Source organism: Phyllopteryx taeniolatus, chromosome 3 (assembly GCF_024500385.1).
Source record: "Phyllopteryx taeniolatus isolate TA_2022b chromosome 3, UOR_Ptae_1.2, whole genome shotgun sequence".
NCBI lineage: Eukaryota > Metazoa > Chordata > Actinopteri > Syngnathiformes > Syngnathidae > Phyllopteryx > Phyllopteryx taeniolatus.
Window position 1 is genome coordinate 29,005,965 of NC_084504.1, and position 17,662 is coordinate 29,023,626.

The 17,662-nt window shown below is 44.3% G+C and overlaps 1 protein-coding gene across 1 annotated transcript in view; it reads left to right on the forward strand.

Moving 5' to 3' along the window:
• The first annotated feature begins 2,962 nt into the window (after positions 1-2,962).
• arid3c (AT rich interactive domain 3C (BRIGHT-like)) overlaps positions 2,963-17,662 on the forward strand; it is a 91,688-nt gene continuing 76,988 nt past the window's right edge. The window contains exons 1-2 of the mRNA XM_061768333.1: positions 2,963-3,061; positions 3,393-3,815. Of these exons, the coding sequence (XP_061624317.1) occupies positions 3,023-3,061; positions 3,393-3,815 (462 nt within the window). The 5' untranslated portion in view covers positions 2,963-3,022. The remainder of the gene's footprint in view (positions 3,062-3,392; positions 3,816-17,662) is intronic.

Here is a 17,662-nt window from a genome sequence, read left to right on the forward strand (position 1 = left end):
TGGTTGGAGGGGGCAGCGAAGCGGGAGACACAGGAGGCACACTGAGGCGGAGGAGAACACAAGAAGGTCAGTACTTATGCGGGAAGCCAAGCGATCAAATTAAACACTTAGAGATGGGATCTCGAGAGTCGGCCTGTGTACCACGGACGAGTGTGAATACTCTGGCGCTGGATCCCAAGATCTGGCAGGCTTATATGCAGGCAGTTATTAGTGCTAATTGAGAACAGGTGCACGGCAAGGAGGTGATGATTGCTGGAGAGAGAGGGAAAAGCGAGGCACAAAGCCCCACCCAAGCTCCAAAAAGAAACTGCAGGGGACAGATCATGACAGTACAGCCCAACCCCCCCTCCCCCCATCAACGGACGCCTCCTGGCGCCCTTCCAGGCTTCTCAGGGTGGGCCGCATAAAAATCCCTCTTCCACGAGTCATCCAATTTAAGTTTACGAGAGATCCAGGAACGTTCCTCCGGACCATACCCCTCCCAGTCCACCAGGAACTGAAAGCCCCTACCCCGGGGCCGCACATCCAAGATGCGTGACACCGTGAAGGCAGGATGGGGTCGTCGATGACACGGGGTGCAGAGGGGGTACAGACGGATGGCTAAGGGTACTGGTGGAGACAGGCTTGAGCAGAGATACATGAAATGTCGGGTGGATCTTATGTTTATGGAGATTAACAAGTTCAAAATAAATTGCACTGACGTGATGATTGTTTTTGTTTATTAAATCTCTTGGAGTATTTTCTTATTTGACATATACACCACAATTTCACACAACCTATTTATATCAATATTTACAGAATATTTTTATTCCAATTTTTTGGGTGCAGTTTTTGAACATCTCTGGCGGACATTTGTTCACGTTCACCTCACCTCATGTTACTACTTTGATGATAAGTGTTTAACTTGTTTATAGTTGTTGTGTTTTATGTTGGTCGACTTATTTGCTATTCACCAAGTGATGATCATAATTAGTTACAGATATACAGTAGCTCTACTTCAGAAAACTCATCTTGAAAAGACTGAATCCCCCCAATTTTGCTGAGATTGGGTGGGCCACGCATTTGCGTCTTGTGGAAATGGCCAAAGCAGGGCTGTGTCAATTGAGGGCCGGAGGTTTATACTTGCTAATGTCTACGCTCCAAATGTAGGCAACCCTTCATTTTTTGGACAGCTGGAGCTCAGGGTCCGTGAGATGGACCATTATCCCGTCTTATGGGTGGGGATTTGAATCAAGTGATGGATCATATTCTTGATCGTAGCACCCCTTCACAGCGACCACCCAGGACAACCTCCTGACGACAGGGCATGTGTAGTGCTCTGTGCCTGGTTGATATATGGGGTATATTTAATATGAGATTATACCTTTTATTCCTTTCCTGTCTTGGATTGACTGCTTTTCTCTCTCAAATTCATCTGTCTCCTCAGTGAACACCTGTGGTGTTGGCAGCATACTCCCATTAGACCATGCTCCAGTGTTTATGAAAATAACCCCATTTTACGACCCCCAGAGGTCTCCTCAATGGAGGCTCAATTTAAACCTTTTCCTTATTCCTGAATTTGTGTCCATCTTGAAATCAGAGATGAATCTCTATCTTGAGACTAACTGAGCCTCAGCTGCTCTAATGGTGTTGCGTGGGAAGCCTTAAGGCATTCATACGAGATCACATCATTCAATAGAAAAAAAAACATCTAGCATTGCTAAACAAATTGACTGGGAGATGAAGATTGCTTGAGCAGAAACTTCATTTAAGCAAGATATGAGCCCAGCCAAGTTATCCCCCTTGGTGATACTGAAGTGCAAACTAAATTCTGTCGTGGCTCAAAAAATTTAGTTTTCCTTGTTCCGTCTCAGGGACAAGCAGTTTGCGGAGGGGGATAAACCTGGGAAGATGCTGGTTAGACGTATTAAAATGAAGGAAGCCCAGAGTGCCATACAAGCTGTTAAGACACATGATGGAACTCTGGTGTTTGATCCCAATGACATAAACAAAGGGGTAAAGAGAATTTGACATGAGACATTACTTGTCTGAAATGCAGGCTGATTCAGATGAGATCAAACACTTTTTGTCTTCCCTCCCTTTAGCTTCTCGCTCGAACGAACAAGCAGATTTGCTTGACGCTGAAGAGACAAGAACAAAAGTTATTAGAGGTCTCCCAACTGGCAGAGCTCCCGGGGCTGACGATTTATTTCAGAATTCTATATGACTTTGGGGCGGCACGGTGGGTCGACTGGTTAGAGCGTCCGGCTCACAGTTCTGAGGACCGGGGTTCAATCCCCGCCCCCGCCTGTGTGGAGTTGGCATGTTCTTCCCGTGCCTGCGTGGGTTTTCTCCGGGTACTCTGGGTTCCTCCCACATCCCCAAACCATGCATGCTAGGTTAATTGACGTCTCTAAATTGCCCCTAGGTGTGAATGTGAGTGTGAATGGTTGTTTGTTTGTATGTGCCCTGCGTTTGGCTGGCAACCGGTTCAGGGTGTACCCCGCCTCCTGCCTGATGACGGCTGGGATAGGCTCCAGCACGCCCGCGACCCTTGTGAGGAGAAGTGGAACGGAAGATGAATGAATGATTGAGATTTTAGCAGACAACTTCATAACTTAACGGGAAAAGTTTCAAGGAAATGTGAATTGCAAAATACTTTTCAAACAATTGAAGCACATGTTAAAGGGCCACCGTAAGATGAGTAAGTTGAAGGGCTTGATAAGAAAATTCCTCCAATCGGAGAATTCTGCCAAAGTATACAAAATGAGTCAATTAATTTGCCGTTGTGTATAAAGAGAAGCATCTGGTGCAGTCAAAAGTAAACGTTCTTCCTCCTTGTTGCAGTATTGATGCGATATCAGCAGATGTGGGGGGCTGATCTTTGCCTCCAGAGGTCACTGGAAGCTCACTATATTTGCCACTTGTTGCCACAAGCTGCTCGGTGCTCCTGCATGAAGCATCACTGTAGGTCCGGTAACCCGTTTATTGAGCAGACGCTTGATGCTTTCCAATTCCATTTGTGAATCGAACAAAAAGAAGTATGGTTGATAACAGACGTGCAGGAACTCAATCTGCTCTGGTAAGTAATCACGCTTTATTTACGCTGACTTCATTTCTCTGCATTACACATGGCAACAAACTTTGCTCACTTTGTTATTTGTCCACTTCTTTGGACAAAAAAGTACTTCGTTTTGGTTTGCACGTGCTCTAAAATGATCCATAATATAATATAATATAATATAATATAATATAATATAATATAATATAATATAATATAATATAATATAATATAACATATTAAAGTCAGTTGGACCCGTTTCGACTGGAATTGAGCAGACAGTTGAAATGATTTGGGAAGGGCGACGACAAAGTGAGCGTTTGCGGTGATCGCGCTGTCTGCCCTCACGCAGGAAGGCTGTTTCTCGTCCACCGGCGACCTCCGCCCCGCCTTCCCCGGTGGGATGAGGCTCGAGGCCGTCATGGAGACCCTGCAGCGCCAACAGGCAGCGCGGCTGGCCCTGGACGACAACGAGAGAACCCTCTGCGCAATGGCGCAGTCCCAGAAACGCCGACGGGGTCTGGCGCGCCGTCATTACCGGGAGGCGGTCGGGGTTGCCGGCGGCCCCTCTCCCGCGGTGACTCACGGGCACGCGCGAGCCGGCGACGGTAACAGGAGCGACGACGCGGATGAGCGCGAGGCGCTCGACGAAGATGAGCGAGACTGCTCGAACCGCGACGAGGAGCCTTTTCCCCGAGAAATAGACACCCGCGTCCCCGCGCCGCCGCCGCCGCAGCCGCACCACGAGTGGACCTACGAGGAGCAGTTCAAGCAGGTAAGAGATCTCTTCATCATAGTTTAGTCGTAATAGGAGTTCATTTGAAAAAGAAGGGGGGGAAAAAACAACTAATGATTACCAGAAAAAAAAGCAATGAAACAGAACATTTTCTTTGACTTTTGCATGCTCCGCAAATTGTCTTGAGGTTTTAAACTGGCAACACATCCACAACATTTTGTCAAAATAGCATTTCACAATTTGTTAGAAATGCATTCGAATTGGAAGCAAAATTCAACGCATCACTGAAGGGAAATTCACAGAAAGGAAAAAGGGGTCATCCGAGTCACAGGTTGGATGGGAGACTAAAATCTCAACATTGTATGTCGTAGAACATTACACCAATGAGATGACAGCAACGTATATTTAAAGGGGGGGAATAACATCATTCTTTCCAAACTTTGTCTGAGTGTGTGTCACAGCTAACATCATCTAGATGTAGACGCTCCATCATATATCGTATGACAATGTCAAAAACCCAATCGCACTAAAAAAAAAAGACGTTTGACTTGACTTAATTTGAACATATACGTTGTTTGCAGATGACTGAAATGGGTTCAACTTTTATTTTTTTGTGAAAGAAAGGAAAATTATGTCAGTTGACCACATTGGAAAAATGTGCAACTGAAAATGAAGTCCTTTTTTTTCAATGCAGATATATTCATATCATCATCATCATCATCATCATCATTGAGCTATCTGAAGTTGGTATTTAATTCCTACGATAGCGAGTCTCGGTTCTGCTCGACGTTTCTTCCTGAGAGGAAGTTTTCTGCTGCTGTCGTTCTCACTCGTGCCGGATTGGCTTGGTTTTGCGTTCAACGCGTGCATCGCACGGTCCAAGACCGTCAAGATATGGAATGTGCCTTGAGATAACTTATGTTGGGAATTGGCGCTATAAATGATCTCGCTGAAAGCATTTATTTATACTCATCACAATTGTATTGCTAGTGGCTTGTTAATGACACTACAGACAGACAGACATGCGGATATTTAATATTCATATCATTATTAACATATGTAAATATCATCATATTTTAGGGATACACAATAACTTTTTTTTTTTTGCCACCGATAAGCGATAAACTGCTACCTCTCCAAACCGATACCAATAACCAATATCATTTTTTTTTTACGGTCTTCAACAATTTCCAGGCCAAGGATCCGCAAACTGAAGGACAGCGTTACAGTATATGTTTGTATTTTATATCAAATTGGTCGTGTAATAGAATGCCTTTTTATTCATATAGAATATAATTAAAATTAGCCGCTCACAACCAGAGTTCCACCGAATGATACAGCTCTTGTTCTTAGTACAGTTTTTTCGATATCAGACCGATCCAGTTGAGATCGTTTTTTTCCCAATATCGGTCAATAATTAATTTTTGGTCTCAATAGTTGTCGTGGGATCAGCCCTGAGCCCCTTCCTGTTTGCAGTGGTAATGGATAGGCTGACAGATGAGTTTAGACTGGAATCCCTGTGGACCGTGATGTTTGCGGATGACATTGTGATCTGCAGTGAAAGCAGGGAGCCGGTGGGGGAACCGATAGAAAGAAGATTGAAGATTAGCTGAAGTAGGACAGAATATATGTGCATGAATGAGGGGGGTGGTGGGGGAAGAGTGAGGCTACAGGGAGAAGAGATAGCAAGGGTGGAGGACTTTAAATACTTGGGGTCAACCGTCCAGAGAAATGGTGAGTGTGGTCAGGAAGTGAAGAAACGGGTCCAAGCAGGTTGGAACGGGTGGAGGAAGGTGTCAGGTGTGTTATGTGACAGAAGAGTCTCTGCTAGGATGAAGGGCAAAGTTCATAAAACAGTGGTGAGGCCAGCCATGATGTACGGATTCAAGACAGTGGCACTGAAGAGACAACAGGAAGCAGAGCTGGAGATGGCGGAAATGAAGATGTTGAGCTTCTCTCTCGGAGTGACCAGGTTGGATAAAATTAGAAATGAGCTCATCAGAGGGATAGCCGAGGTTTAGTGTTATTACTCTAATTTATTACTGTAAAATATGCCTACTTTGTATAAAATGTTCTATCGTGCTGTATGAATTCAAAGTATACGTGCAGGGAAGACACAGTATTATATAAGTAAAATATTAGCACTAAAATGTATTTCTTGCTTCCGTCCTTGCACCTCTGGTTTTGCCATACTCACTTCCGGTTTCGCCGTTTTTGCAAAAAACAAAACGTCGGCCTGCAAGAAGCAGTATGGAAATGTCATCCAATGCCATCCACGTTGAATTATCAGGCAGGAATGCTGTAAGTTCTTTATCTTCTAGTTTGTATATATCTGTATGGATATTAATGCATCTTTTGTTAAATTGTGTGTTTAAACAGCTCGATGCACCCTATGTTTGTAATGGCTGTATGTGTAGAGATTGATTGCATTTTCTGTATTACAGTTTTCACCACATTTATGAAAACAAGTAAACTCGCTGCAACTGAACTCTAGGGTCTTCATTTTGTGGTTTATCTCAGTTTCACCAACGCCCTCGTTGAAAACACTACAGTGAAAAGGCATCATTTGAATATTTTTCGTGGTCCAAAAGGCATCAAGTAACATGTTTGCACGTAGTTCCAGGACCGGCCACTCTTTTGGATCAGCAGTAAGCGCCGCCCATGCTCATGCTCAAGCGGAGGCTGCTAAGATGAGAGCATCTTATGCAACAAAAAAAGCGCAGATGAAAGTGGAAAAAGTACAAACTGAGTTGGAAAAGGCCAAAATCGATGCAGAATTTGATGTGTTAACATTACATCGGGAACCTGATGCTGCTGTACCTTGAGGAAGCTGAAGCAATTCAAGAGCAGCCAGAGAGCACAAAATCTCTTTCACAAAAAGTAAAATCAAAATGTACAAGGGAATATGTAAGCTCCATGGCCTCAATATACCATTTCTTACCATGTAAGCTCAGCCAGCACGTTGGTAACATGGCACCCCCCCCGATGAAGATCATTTAGCACTTCCCCCAATCAACCCTGAACCAAAGCTTACAAAGGCCAATGTTGCTGCTCTAACTTATCAAAATATACCCAAGCAGTCTAGAGGTGAATCGAAACCCAAATTACAGAAACCAAGTACCCCTCTCAACCTGTTTAGCTCACCATTCATGGGTCACTATAACACCCCAGCTAGTATTTCACATCCAGCTGAGCCAATCTCCCAATATATGGAACGGCGAGCTCTTATCTCTTCGGGCCTTTACCAATTTGACGATAGACCAGAGAATTACAGAGCACAGTACTCTTCAATTAATTTCATGTACTGAATCAATGCACTTACCAATCACCGAATGGGAAGAAGACCTTTCCATGTCCGCTGACCGTAGCTACTGGATACAGATTTGTAACAATACGTTTAGAATGACAAAAAACACAAATCTACAGTTTATACAATATAAAGTGCTCCATAGACCACACTTTACTCAGTACACTATGCATAAAATGGGCTTCTCTCCATCTAATATATGCACGCAATGCACCAAAAATACCGCAGACGCCTATTTTCATGCTATATGGGAATGCACACCAATTTAATGCTTTTGCTCTTCGGGTATCCAAAAACTCTCGCATATTTTAAACTGCAGGATTCCACTTTCTCCAAGATTGTGCATACTTGGCGACTTAGGCATAATTGAGCTCCCTAATAAATATTCACAATCATTACTTGTCGCGTTAGCTACCGCTAAGAAAACAATTCTATTAAACTAGAAAAACAAACAAGCTATTAACATCAATCAGTGGCTAAATATCATCATAGAATATATTGCGTTAGAAAAAATATCAGCAGAACAAAAAAAAATCAATTACACATTTACGTAGATAGCTGGTCAACTTTCTTCAACATGCTAAATCTAGACTCTTGATTCCTTTGCCTGAGTAGGGTGCCATCTGACATTTGACAATAGCAAGACTATTTTCAAGTGTGAAAGTAAACAATGGAATTCAATATTTTTTGTTGTCGAGGTTGTTGTTGCTTTATTATTATTCTATTTATCCATCCATCCATCCATTTTCTGAGCCGCTTCTCCTCACTAGGGTCGCGGGAGTGCTGGAGCCTATCCCAGCTGTCATCGGGCAGGAGGCGGGGTACACCCTGAACTGGTTGCCAGCCAATCGCAGGGCACATAGAAACTAACAACCATTCGCACTCACAGTCATGCCTACGGGCAATTTAGAGTCTCCAATTAATGCATGTTTTTGGGATGTGGGAGGAAACCGGAGTGCCCGGAGAAAACCCACGCAGGCACGGGGAGAACATGCAAACTCCACACAGGCGGGGACGGGGATTGAACCCCGCACCTCAGAACTGTGAGGCTAACGCTCTAACCAGTCGGCCACCGTGCCGGCTATTCTATTTATATTTTTTTATTTTTTATTTTTATTTTCACACATTTTAGATCGGTTTGCATGGTGAAAAGACACATTCATGCTGTGGGGATCTTCTCCTCTTGTCCCTGTGTTTGCTGTTCCCGAGTCTGTGGAGGCTTTTTTCCACTCCTTCCTGATCTCGGGGGTGGGGGGGAGCCACTGGGGCGACCTCCTGGAGAGTATTGTGGTGTGATGGTGACTCGCCCATGTTCCGTGGGCGCTGGGGCGGTGCCGGCTGGCACCCGCCTGGGTGCCCCGCTCTGGCTGCTGGTGGGGGCGGTGGGGCCCCCCTGTCGCTCCTCGGGCCTGCTTCCTCCTCTTCTCTCCGTTCCTTGCATCCTGCTGTGGTCGCCTCTTCCTTTTCCTGTGGGGGAGCCGGGCAGTCCCGTGCGGGCTGTGGGGCCTGCTGTGGGGTTCTTTTCCCTGCCTGGTTTGAGGGGGGTCCACCTCCCACACTCAGGGGTGGGTAGTGGATGCTGGCGGAAATGATGTGTAGGGGGTGGGGTGGTGGAGGGGGGCCCGGGGTCGGTGCTGCGGGTCTGGGTGGAGTGGCCCTCTTCATCGGTGGTTGTCCGGCCCAATGGGGCCATGCCTCTTAATCTCACTCACTTCGCACCAATCACTGTATATATGTTTCTCACTCATCACATTTGGGCACATAATCTTATCAAAGGGTTCCTGGGAGACTGGTATGGGATTGGGAGGGTGGATGACTGCTTGGTGTTGGGGCTTACCTCTCATGACCCGCGGCTGCTCCTTGGGTCCCCCCCCGCCCCCACCCCATTATCGTTCCCTTGTCAGGTGCCCCTATCTGCCCTCCTTTCCAACAAACATTGGACACTCTCTCTCCCTCGGGCTGGGCGGGGACTGACTGCATCACGGGGCCTGCGGGTGGGGCGTCTGGCTCTCCTGGGCGTGGAGGGGGATGTGGGGTGGCGGGGCGTGTGGGGTGGGGGTTTGGCTGGGGGGGTGGTATTCGGTCCCTGCAGCCCCCACTAGGTGGCCAGATGTCGGGGTGCTTCGGTGGGGCCGGCGGACCGTCCACAGGGCTCCTCTCGGGTGGACCCCTTGGCCTGATCCCGCCCCTCGATTGATTGGGTGGGCTCATTATCACTCGCACGTCCTCTTTAATCCCTGTAACGAATGTTTCAATTGTATGTGGTTTTTGAGACCCCTGTAATACATGTGGCATTTGTGTTGTGTGGGGTGAAACGTCTCATCCGGTTCAGATTTGACAGCAGACATTCAAATTTGCAGAAATACAATCACTAGTGGCGCTATTGTGATGGTAACACAGGGAACGTTCATGTAATGTTCTTAAAATATCATACATCATTCAAATTCAGTGCAGATTGTGATTAGTCCCTCCGGAGTTGCAGTAGATTTCCGCTGCCTATGGGTGTGTCCCTAGTGCTCCATCCATTGTCCCAGACAGAAGGGACAAATGTCACTGAAAACAGCGGGTAAAAGAAGTCCTTGTTGGTGAGACTCTTCAGGCTGGCTGGGGGTGAAAGTTAATTAATTTAGCGTCCGACTGAGAAACCAGATGTCTGTGTCTCAGCTTTGATGAGCTACTTCGGACTGGCTGGTAATTCATTTAGCGTCCATGTGCAAAGTTAAACCTCCCGTGCGTCTTCTTTGACAAACAGACAAGGCTTTCCTGAGATGTGTTGTGTACGCAGACTGGCTCAGCGGGGCAGCCGATGCAGGTACGCGGAACAGCACGAGACAGGGGGTGCTGGGTGTCATCTTTACTGGCGTACCCATTACAGTTCTGTCGAATCATGCTCTAAAGTTTCGGTGTATGTGAAGTAATTTAATTACAATAAAGTAATTTAATCACAGTAAGTTAGCACCCATTAGTTCTGTCATGTTGTAAAGTTGGTTTGACCTGACTGAAAACATAAACTTATGTCAGTGGCCAATCCTTGAATGCCCCCTAGAGGTCGTTTATGTTTTACATTTTGTCTAAAATGCTTGAGAAGACTTTTGAAGATACTCAGTATACAGTACACAAGTATATACAGTGAATGAACAAGTCATTTAAATAGACACATTGCTCCATCTTGTCATCGGATCGGTGATCGGTTATCGATTTTTTTAAACTCGCTGATCGTCCCCAAAAATCCTGATCGTGTAAAGCCTAGTTATGCAGCACCTGAACTAATCAAAAAGTCACTCTTCCAGCGATTGGACAGTTTTCCAAAAAACAACTGTCAAAGACCACATATAGCTGCGTAAATCTGCTACAAGAGATTCAAGACCATAAGGAAGATGGATATCTCCCATATCTCTTGCTCTTTCTGGACACTTGTGGAATTGGCCCAATCGCAGACAAACTCCCATATGGACTTCCGGAGAAGTGGATGTCACACGGCTCTCAAGAAGAACATTAGGGCTGGTTCCCACCTTTTGACTATTTTTAAACCATAAATCATTTAAATCACAAAATCATATGCAAAGAGACAAAGAAACACAAGAATCCAAGTTTCAACCAACAGAACAGCAAAATACTCTCAAACCCTCATGCAAAGAACTTTGACACCATTAAGCCAATTACTGTACACAAAACCAATGTTTCGCCCGTCAACAAGGACTTTGAAAGGAATTGCCTACTCTATAATAAGCCACGCCCACCCAAGAGTTGCAGAACATTTAGGAACAAACCACATGATGAGAGGAAGGCTTTCTTCAAAGATAAAGGAATAACTGCAGACACTCATCTTGCGAAGGACTGTAGATCTACAGTAAAGTGCTCTGAATGCAACAGTACAACTCATATCATGGTCAAGCATTATGCAACCTTCGAATGTGCTCTGGTATCGGGGGTTGGCTGAAGGTTTTCATGTTGAGTCACTAGATGGGTCAGTAGTTGTCCCTCTACCCCTGCTTATTGTGTCAGGACATTCCCAACAATAAGAGTGAAACCCCAACCCATAACCCAGTGCTACACCAGCCACACCTTCAGTCCGTAGCAAGGTACATCCAAGAAGTAGACCCAAACGCTGAAATACTCGTGCTACTAGGACGAGATGTTTTACCGGCACACAAGATCAGGCAGTTCTATCTGATTGTGGCGCCAATTTTATTGGAGCTTCAAAGCATCTAGGAATGGACAAGTCAATGCAAAAGTACCTTACCGACTAGGATTGCAGCTGGGAGTTCAATTTGTCACACGCTTCCCTATGGGGAACTCTTGGGAGCGTATGGTCGGCCTCGCCCGTAGAATCCTAGACTATGGTGCTGCAAAATAAGGTGATATTGACACAAAAAGTGTTATGCACACTCATGGCAAAAATTACAGCCATCGTAAATGCGAGGCCACTCCTCCCAGTGTCCTCTGATCTGGAGAACCCCTTCATCATATCTCTCTCAATGCTCATCACACAGCTTGCCTTTTACCCCCACCTGGAGACTTCATGGACAAAGACCTGTACACCAAGCAATGGAGACAGGTTTGGGCTCTTGCCAGTCAGTTCTGGACACGCTGGAGGCAAGAGTATCTGCCTAATAAAGGCATAGAAATGGATTGTATTTCACAAAAACCTACAGGTTGATGACCTAGTTCTGCTTAAAGACAAGCAGGTAACAAATGGCACATGGCAAGGGTCACTGCCACATTCCTAGGCAAGGCCAATCGAGTGAGGAACATCAAGGTAAAGGCATGGGACCAAGAAAGTGGAAAGACTTTTATTCTTCTAATGCAAACGGACAATGTGTTATGTTATGATAGGTATACTGGCCTCATGAGGCCAGACGGGGAGTGTGTTGCCTTTAAGGCTTTTTGTCTGAATAAATAAGTTCATGGTTTAAGTAAATAACAATTAAAAAAATCTATGTTGTTAAAAGTGATTTAAAGTTGTTTTTGATGCATAATTTATGATTTTATTTAAGTTTAAAGTAAAATGTTACTTACTTAAATGTTACTTACTAATATGTATTTCCTATTTCCGTCCTCGCACATACGATTTTGGCGTACGTAGTTCTGGATTTTGGCGTACGTAGTTCTGGTTTTGCCAGTTTCGCAAAAAACAAAATGTCCGCTTACAAGAAGCAGTATGGAAATGTCATCCACGTTGAATTATCAGGCAGGAATGCCATAAATTTGTGCGTCATCCACAGACCTGTTTGCTCAGTCGGAAAACTGCAGGGGGTCAGGCAGGGGACCTGTGACGCTCTGGAGATGGTCCAGCACGAGGCATACAAAGGACTTCATGACTACAGATGTCAGGACGACAGGCCTGTAGGCATTCAGACCCGAGATTGTAGGTTTCTTGGGGACTGGGATGATGGTAGAGCGTTTGAAACAGGATGGTACCTCGCACAGTTCCAGAGATCTATTGAAGATCTGTGTGAAGACTGGAACAAGATGGTCTGTGCAGACTTTGAGGCAGGGGATACAAGGTCTGGGCCTGCCGCTTTGTTGATCTTTTGTCGTTTGAAGATACGTCTCAAATCCTGTTCGTGGATGGCAAACGCAGGAATGGAGAGTCAGAGGTGTGATGGTGGTCGGTGGTGCGGCTTGGCGGGTGTAGGGTGTCTATGTGTCCTTTTCAAATCTGCAGTAGAAGGTGTTCATGTTGTCAGCTAGTCCTGTATTGTTCTCTGCTTGGGCGGATGGTCCCTTGTAATTGTTTAGCGATTGTAATCCACGCCAGACTGATTTAGAGTTGTTAGCGGTAAACTGTTTTTCTAGTTTTAATTCATAATTTCTCTTTGCAATGTTAATTTCTTTAATCAGCTGGTTTCTAGCGCAATTAGGGCTCTAGCCAGACTTCGATAGGCGTCCTCTTTAGCCTGGCGAAGTTGCTGAAATTTGGTGAACCACAGCGTGGTGTTATTGAACGTGCAAAATGACTTTGTTGGTACACACACATCTTCACTGATATACTGATATAGGATGAAACAGTGTCTGTATCCAGGCTGCCAGTTGAAGTTTCAAAGACACTCCAGTCTGTGCCGTCCAAACAGCTTTGAAGTTCTACCTTTGCTTCATTGGTCCACTTCTCTGTTTTCACCGTAGGATTAGGATATTTAAGTTTTTCCCGTATGTTGATATTAAGCAGTGATCAGATGAGCCCACAGCAGCACGGGGATAGCATGGTATGCATCATTTAGCGTAGTATAGCAGTGGTCTAGAATGTTGTTTTCCCTGGTAGGACAGTCGATGTGTTCCTTGTATTTAGGGAGTTTGTGGTTGAGTTTAGCTTTGTTAAAGTCCCCAAGAATATTGAGGGGTGAATCTGGCTGTTTTTTTTTTAACCACTATATCCATATATGTAAGGCATATAAAAATGTATAGGACTATTCTGAATTAAATTCTCAAGTGTGTCTTGCTTGCCTGACTTCCAAAAATATTCCATAAATTTGGTGCATTTAAATTCCATATTACACGATGCAACTGGATATCCATTCGTAAAGGCGAGATGTATCTGTAGCAGACTCCATCATTGATGTAAGACCGCCAGGAATCCTTAGATACATTGGTTGTAGGGCTCTGGACTGGATATCGCGAAGCCAGGAATCGGTTACCTAAGACTTTACAGTTTTCTTAAAACAAGCGCAAAAGCTCTTGCACTGTGCGCCACGGACGTACCGTTATGTTTTACAAACAAAAACAGCAAGGGCATTAGCAACACTACTAGTTTAACTACATTTCTCCGTAGCATCACTATTCTCCCTAGTGTCACTAATTCAACATCAAATAGCTTTTCAGTCGTTAAGCTACATTCATGGTTAAAGCAATAGCTAAGTAGCATTCACAGGCACTACATTTCCCCTGGAAGTTGTAAACACTGAATGAAACATCACGTTACGTACCTCATCTCAAATCCGCCGTCAACACTGGGGCCGGTGGCGAAATGTGCGCTGCAGATTGTAAACATGCAGACAATATGGCAAAGGTGGGTAAATTTCAGCAATTCCCATGTGCTTTATACCTCAGAGAGGACACATGTTCCCGAAGCTATCATAACAATCGCCATTCGAGCTAAGCTAGTCATCATGACTTACAGTACAAAAAGTCAGTCAGAAGTCAGGAAGCAGTGCGATTGTTTAAAAAGAAGAAAAAATAATAATTTATATATATATATATATATATATATATATATATATATATATATATATATATATATATATTAGGGGACAGACCGAGGGACAGAACGGACAAGGGGAGGAGGGCTTCGAACCACAGCAGAAATATAGTTAGTCTAGATATTTGACTACAAATAACATTACAAAGCCAAATCGTGTTCGTATTTGTGGACGGGGGGCGGGAGGGCACGCCTGGTGAGGACATGCAACGAATAACCAATTGGACAAGATGAGAGAGGACAGAAAACGGCAGGGTAGGACAGAATGTTGGAAATGAGTAAGGCAGTGCTGGCGCAGGCCCCAGGAGTCCAGGCAAGAGACATGTGACTATCCACCTCCCACCCTATTACTATGGTTACAAGGTCCACAACTGGCAACCATTATCCCTGAACCGTGATCATGTGTGGTGGGGTGTTGTGCATTAAAAGGGGAAAGACCGGTGGGGGTGAGGCAAGACGGACACAAGGTAGTTATGACTCGCATCCCGTCACCCCCACCCAGACCAACCAGCTCCCAAAAGGATGTGTGAATGTATGTAGTGCATTAAAAATCAGCAGGGGAAAGGCATGGCGGCCCAGGGAACAGGCTGGAGTGCAGGAACAACTGGCCGACTGTCCTCCCTAGCCTGACACTGCCCTCCCTCAGCCGATGGGTGTATGATGCATTAAAACTAGGAGACTGGCCGGGCAGAGAAAGGGCGCAACCGGACTGGAGACCAGCACAGATGTTCCCAGACCTGGCCCAGCGGCTCTTAATGAGATGTGAATGTGCGAAATATGTACAGTGTGAGTAATAAAAATGTGCAGAGTGCATGAATTAAGAGGCTAGACTCCTGCGAGCTCGGCCCGGCCTGACCGGCTGGAAGACCCCAGAGAAAAGGGGGGCAGCCCCTCCTTGCCCTACAGCTAATAGCTAGTACTACTTTATAGTATTGAAGGAAGTTACCACCTCTAATTTGAAATTCTTGGAAATAGTTTTCACATGACATGACTGCATTATTTTTGAAAAAATGACATAGGTGGTCAATTCCACTTTGTTCCCATGTGCTGTGATTTTGTTCATCTCAAAAGCAGGATTGTGCCAGATTGGGGAGAAATTATATGATGCTGACTGAGATTGTGTAGTTTCTAGACTTTTCCACCAAATTGATAAAGTGGCTGCTATAATTGGATTCTTAAAACAATTGTGACACTTGAGGCTTGTGCTGGTAAAGGGGAGGTCTGAAAGTTTGTCTTTTAATCTGTTCTAGTTCCAGTCAAGATTGTTGTTCAACATTTGGATGTAGCCACTTAATGAGGCTAGCGAGGTAATAGTGTTTGATGTTGAGTCCGTCAAGTCCCCCTTGTTTTACTTTTCTGAAGGGTGGATAGGCTAATTCTATTTTTCTTATTTTTAGAGTAAAAATTCTAAATGGCAGAGTCTAGCAATTAGAACAACTTTAATATGGGTTTGAATGGCTCTTAGGGCCTTCGCTCTTAACTATTGTTTGTTTGTGCACATTATTATTTTCAATCAATTGTTGTGGTCTTTTTAAATAATTAATTTGATATTTGAAAATATAGGTATATAATTAATTTTTTTTTTTTTTACAGTGCCATAAAGCAACAATTCTCTAAGATAAGTGGTCTTTTACATGTTTGAAAATAAGATTAGACAAATGTCATTTTATAGAATTGGGTTGTCAAGTCAAATCAAGGTTCTTTATGATTATCGTCTACATCAGCAAATGTTAACTATTACAGTTTCCACACGAAATCGAATGGTATCGAATAATTATATCGCTCTCAGACTGAAGCGAATTGTATCGTTCTGCCCTTAAAGATATTGTTTTTCCCCCGAATCGGAACCCGTGTATCTAGATATGTATCGAATCTACCTCGTGTCAGAGATTCCCAACCCTACTTGTCAACATCATAAAGTAGGCCAAAATGTTGTTGGGTCAAGATTAAGTGGTGCTACTGAGCATGCCATATTGAGCTCCATGCGGAGACTACATGCCGTTTACAGAGCTAGTTTGTTAGCATTTAGTTAGCCGAGCGGACCTTAAAGCTAAAGGTTTAGAGGTTTTGTATAGAGATTGAAAATGTGTCATCACTTCAAAACCGCGAGAATTGTGGGAGGAAGTGGAATTGGTAATTGCGAACGGTTGTTGTCTAGCATCAGATAGAGACAATGGTAAAAAGTTATCAACTGTTGCAATCGTTGACGTAACAGCCACGAGACAGCAGGCGACGGTAACGTAGGCTTTTATCGCGTTCCAGCACGGAAGACGAACAGCTCGAGCTGTGTTTCCGACATCACAAGAGGCGCCGTGTGCCTTCGACAGCAGCAATACGGAGACCAGATACAGTATCACGTTTAACAACACTCCTCCTCATATTGGAGTGTGTTCAAAGCATTTCCACAAGGGTAAGTTCATTTGATCTGTATTATGTTATGTAATGCCAGTGTTATGCCGTTCAAGCGTAACGTTACAAAACGTTACGTTACAATGATAGTGATAGAATGTTATTGTATTAAAAGCATTTCCACAGAAGTAAATTGTGTTATGTAACGTCAATGTAATACCTTTCAAATGTAACGTTACATTAGATTGATGAATTTGACACGCCATTATGGTTGTGGTTTACAGATACGTTATCAATTGTAAGATTGTAGGTTGATGGTTATTTTTTTTTTTGGTTTATTTCAGGCAAACCAGCCTACGAAATTCTGCGTGATCCTGACTGGGAACCATCCCTTCACCTCAGTCATACTGAGATGGTGATTAAGCGGGAAGAGAGGCAGAGCAAAACACCTCTCATCCACAGGTACTCATAACACTGGACCAGAGACAGAGGAGCAGGATGCAGGCCAAATCCACACAGGTTAAATCAATTCAGCTTTTTCTGTTATTTGACTTAAAAGCTATACTACATCTGTCTGTATGTCAACTTTTCTCAGTGGCATTTTGCCTTCATCAGTTGTGACATTTTCGATTCTGATTTGGTCTTTTAATTTTAGCAATACGTGTTTTTAAAAAAAGATATATATATTTTTTTTTAAAGCAGCAAACACTCTTGTGTCTGAGAGTGAAGCACGGCAGCGCAGTGATGAAGAGTGCAGGATGTGTTCCCTCCGGATGAAGGAAATCATGCATCTGCAGGAAGAGAACCAACAGCTGAAAGACAAACTCTCTCCAAAAAATAAAAATGGATTTGAATTTCCTCCAAGACAATGATCCAAAGGTTAAGTACGACACAGGGCTGCCTTCCTTTGCTCTGTTGATGGGTGTGTTTATGCAAATGATCCCCAGCCTATCAAATACAGACCAAAAGCTTTCCCCTTTTCAGATGCTCATGTTGACCATCATGTGCCACAGGCTAAATCTGACGCTTCACCAC